The sequence below is a fragment of the Arachis ipaensis genome, chromosome B02 (genome assembly GCF_000816755.2).
Source record: "Arachis ipaensis cultivar K30076 chromosome B02, Araip1.1, whole genome shotgun sequence".
NCBI classification, from domain to species: domain Eukaryota; kingdom Viridiplantae; phylum Streptophyta; class Magnoliopsida; order Fabales; family Fabaceae; genus Arachis; species Arachis ipaensis.
The window spans coordinates 4,647,798-4,653,039 of record NC_029786.2 but is presented as its reverse complement, the minus strand read 5'-3'; the positions used below and the strand labels follow the sequence as shown (position 1 = coordinate 4,653,039).

At 31.9% G+C, this 5,242-nt stretch overlaps 1 protein-coding gene across 1 annotated transcript; it reads left to right on the top strand.

Annotated features, from left to right (window-relative positions):
• Positions 866–3,387, top strand: LOC107623716 (transcription factor bHLH13-like). Its single transcript, XM_016326068.2, has one exon. The coding sequence runs from the start codon at positions 1,177–1,179 to the stop codon at positions 3,145–3,147; it is 1,971 nt and encodes a 656-aa protein (XP_016181554.1). The 5' UTR covers positions 866–1,176; the 3' UTR covers positions 3,148–3,387.

Here is a 5,242-nt window from a genome sequence, read left to right as displayed (position 1 = left end):
GGTATTCAATACAAAACCTATCATATGAATGATTTGTGAAATTTCAAAATTCAAATGGTCATAAATAGATAAAATTATTATTAATACAAAATTTTAAATATTTTTATTTAATAAATATAAAATAAATACATCTAAAAATTTAAATTTTTTATATTTTTAATAAAAAAATTTTAATTTTGTAATCTTACATGTATTTTAAGAGCACATGATATCTTTATTTTTAATATGATTGAAATAAATATAATTGTGGTATACTTTCTATGAAATAATCAAATCTCTCCATGGTTGACACAAAGTTCAGAAACTCATTAACTGAGAGTCACATGGAAGTTATTGCTTACAACTATTTACTATTTAGCACGAGAATCACAAACTTACTTAAATCATCGTCCCTTCAATTTGAAGCTTTGTATTTGTCATTTATTGATCTATGATTTTTTTTTTTTAACCTATTCTCATGCCAAATGCTGTTTTTTCTTTCAACAAGTTTAGTTGTTTTGTTGGTTTATTGACCCATAGTATTAGATTCTATTAAATTTAGTTATAGGCTGAATCAGTAACCATTCAAATCGGACCGTCTGATTTTTAAGAGGTACAGAAATCGGATCGTCCGATTTCTGGACTGTCCGATTTGTGTTTAAAAAATTAAAAAAGTTTGGAGTACACAAAATTAGACATTTGTGTACTCTAAATTCTTTTAATTTTTTAAACACAAATCGAATGGTTCAATTTGTGTACCTCCCATAGTTTTAAAAAACACCAAAATATACTATGTTAAAGTATAACACACATCCTATTTTCATATCCAAATTTTTTAACCAATAAATTTAGCTAAATTATCATTTATCAATTTTCATCCATTAATTCCTTAACTTTCACAAAAAAAAAACTCTTTCAATTATTTTTATTAATCTTCGTTATCAGAAGTGTGAAACATGTTTCCTTCCATTATTTTGAGAACTCTTATAATGTCTGTTTCACACCTTCATAGCACAACACAACACACAGAAACATAAAAACATAGACCATTGTTCTCTCTTTAGTTTCATAACTAAGAGATTAGAATTCGAATGCCCATAATTGAATTTTTCTTTCTCTCTTTCGTTTCATCGTTGGCTTGTGAAAAAGTTTCGATTTTTCACCGTTTTGGTTATCTGGGTAGTCGGTGTCAAAAACATGAAGTTTGAGGTGGGTTCAGGTGGTTGCGGCGGCAGAGGTGGCGGTGGCGGTAGCGGCGGTTGGAATTGGAACGATGATGAAGAAGAAGAAAAATCCATGGTGATGAAAATTCTCGGAAAACGTGCTTTTGATTACTTGGCTTCAAACTCCTTCATCACCAATGAGAGCATGTTAATGGCAACAGGGAGTTTCGAGAATCTTCAGAACAAGCTCTCTGATCTTGTTGAACGCCCCAACTTAAACCATTTCAGTTGGAACTACGCGATCTTCTGGCAGTTTTCACAGTCCAAATTCAAAAAAGATTGTGTTGTTCTTGGTTGGGGTGATGGCTGTTGCAGAGAACCAATCGAAGGTGAAGAAGAAAGAGAAGCTTTGAGACTTGGATTTGATGATGATGAAGTTGTTCAGAGAATGAGGAAGAGGGTGTTGCAGAAGCTTCACACGATTTTTAATGGTTCTGAAGAGGAAAATGAAAATTACGCTTTTGGCCTTGACCGTGTAACTGACACTGAGATGTTCTTCCTTGCTTCCATGTACTTCTCTTTCCCCAAAGGTTATGGTGGTCCAGGTAAGTGCTTTGAACTTGGTAAGCACTTGTGGATTTGTAATGATGATGATGCTGATGATAGAGATGGTGATCATGGGTTTTTGAATTGTGATTCTGGTTATTGTGTGAGGGCATTTTTGGCAAAATCAGCTGGGATTAAAACTGTTGTTTTGGTTCCAACTGAATTAGGTGTTGTTGAATTAGGTTCTGTGAGGATTGTTGATGAGAACCTTGATTTGTTAAAAGCTGTGTACTCTGTATTTTCTTCTTCTTTTGCTCACTCATCATCATTCAATGATGTTGTAAATGTCAAGGGAGATGAAAAAAATAGATTTTTTTGTGGTTTGAATGTTGGGGATTGGGATAGGGATAGAGATATTAGGGTTAGGGATCTTGAGGGTGTTCCGGTTCCAAAGATTTTTGGGAAAGAATTGAATGTTGGGAATTTGAATTCAGGGGGAAAGAATTTTAGGGAGAAAGTTGTTGTTAGGAAAATTGAAGAGAAGAAATCATGGAATGGTTACCCTAATGGGAATAATGGAATTCGGTTTCCTAATAATGCTAGGAATGGTGTTAATGGTTCAAGTTGGGCAGTTAATCAAGGTTTGAGTCAGGGCTGCCTTGGAGGAGTTTTCCCTCCTATTCCTAGATCCTGCCTTAGTAATATGGCAAAGCAAGCCGATTGCGGCGGGAAGAAAGATTCCTTGTTGGAAAAGTTTCAACGGCCGCCACAAGGGCAAGTGCCGATGCAAATTGATTTTGGAGTAGGATCACAGTCTTTTGGGAGATCAATCGTTGGCGAATGTGAGATTTCAAATAGCGACTCATTGCATAAAGAAGAGAAACCGAGCGCGACTCAAGAAAAGAGGCCGAAAAAGCGAGGTAGGAAGCCTGCTAATGGAAGGGAAGAGCCCCTCAATCATGTGGAGGCGGAGAGGCAAAGGCGCGAGAAACTAAACCAACGTTTCTATGCGTTGCGCGCTGTTGTACCTAATATCTCGAAGATGGATAAGGCGTCTTTGTTGGGAGACGCCATAGCTCACATCAATGAGCTACAGGCGAAATTAAAGGCCTTGGAATACGAAAAATCAACCCTGAAAAGTACTTCCAAGGCTAATTTATCAGGAATTGAGGCCAATCTTCGAGATAGAACTTGTTCTTTCAAGGTGGATATCGAAGCGGATCAAGATGGTGTGATTGTGAAAGTGAGTTGCCCTATTGAACTTCATCCTACATCAAAATTGATCCAAGCGTTAAAAGATTCAGAAATGAGTATTTTGGAGTCCACATTTAATGCTACAAATGATCATGTCTTCCACACATTCGTGATTAAGTCCCATGCATCGGAACAACTCACAAAAGAGAAGGTGATCGCGGCGATTTCTGGTGAATCCAACTCAAGAAAACTCATATTCGCATAGTAATATCTCCATCATAGATTTTGTGTTAGAAAAAAGAAACATAGTTTATGACATTTTCTTACTCATTTAGTTTATTCATTTGATGTAAAGTATAGATAGTCAAAATGTTAGCCTTTTTTTGGGTATATAGTATACCTATACTTGAGGTTGTTTAATGACCAAATTAGCCATGGAAGCATTTAGGTTTAAGAGATAGTAATTATAAGTTGAAAATGAATGTTCTCAAATTTTTTTTTTCAATTGTTATGATAAAGTGTGATTTTTCACTATGTACTCTTTAAGTTAGGCTAAAAAAAGCATTAAAAGAAGATATTGAACGATTAGATCACACTTGACAATATCAATTATAAAAAGAATAAAAAGAATCTATTTCCAATTTATTAGGGTTCATTAAATATGTATTAGTAGAGATAAATTGTAATGTAAGTTATGTTTTCTATTTAGTTAACATAAAATTATGACTACCAATGGATTATAATTCAAATAGTACAGTTTTTTTATATTCATCTAAAAAGTTGTAGGTTCAAATTTTTTTATTTTTGGTAAAAAAAAATATAGAATTATGACTATAATAATGAATAATCACCATAGAATTCGTCAATATATATTTTTTAAACCTTAAAAATGATTGTTCTTACGTATAAAAGAAAATACCATGTATAATATGCCTAATTAGAGAAGAAATTAGTGTCGTTTTCTCCTCTGGAAAATGGCAAGCATTATTAAAATTATTGCTTTCATTGCTTGTGCAATTTATAAGCATTGTGTGGTTTGTGTGATGAGTGGTTTACCAAATTATTTTATTATTTGAATTGAACAATTAAAAAGGTTCACGTGCTGAGTTATTTTCACCCAACGAGTTTTGTGATGACAAAGAATCATGTGGTGCATGTGTTTGCTTATAAAAGTGAATGAAAATATTATTATATAAGGGAAGAAAAGTGCTTGTGACCAAACCACCTAATCTATATAGCATGGAATGTCATGAATTGATTCTTGGGTAAATCCAACAATGTAGTGTCAAAATTGCGTGGACTTATTTTGTGTTTAGATTCCTAGCACTTTAGTTGAATCATGTTATTGTCCACTAATGTTTTGTAATCTTTCTCAATTTTATCTTATTATTTTTTATCATTGACTATCTATTAGTTGGTGGAATTAATTAATTGAACATGGAAAATACTAGACCCAAGGTGTGTTTGACTTCTGAAATTGTAAGATAATAATTATGGTAAAGTTAAGAGTTCGCTTAATTCTATATATATAATCCTAAGTTCTTTACTCATCCATGCTATGATATATTGAAGTTGAATACACAAAATTAAAGCTTATGTATGATTAACTAAATTTGACTTAAAATAAGTGTCGTTTTTACTTTTTTGGTTCATTAAAACATTAATGTATATGGATAAAGGATTTGTCTAGCTAGATAGATTAATTTTTTTAATGAAAAATAAAAAAAGATAGTTATTTTAAAACGAATGGAGTAAGCTAGAAACGATATTTAATAATCGCAATCGCAAGTAACAACAAATAATAAATGTTCAAATAAATAATGTTACTAATATAAAAAATAAGTAAACTATTTTGAGGGTGTTATATTACTAATGCAATTAAGAAATGTTGCTCATCAAATAAATAAAGTAAAAAATAGACGGCATTTGGTGCCTTGCGGTGGTTGAAACTACGACGATATTTTCGTCGCGGCGGCGTAGTGAAAGGAGAAAACGTGAGTTAAAAAAGGAGAGAGTTGAGATGGAATAAAAAGGTGGTGTGACAGACGTTGTCTAACTGTATCTTAAAAATTTAAATTCAAAAATTAATTTTTTTAGTAAATTAAAAATCCGATTTTAATAATTAATTTAATTTTCTTTTTTTTAAACCGTTATTTACGTTGTTTAATATTTACATTATCTTTCTATACTTTTCTTATCAACTATTTTTTTATCTTTATTATTTCTAGTGATTTATCGTATCAATTATTAATACGTATTTTATATATACAAAAATACAACATCAAAGTAATTATTCAAAATACTGGATTATTTCATTGGACCATGATATAAATTTTTTTACCGTCACTAAATTATTATTA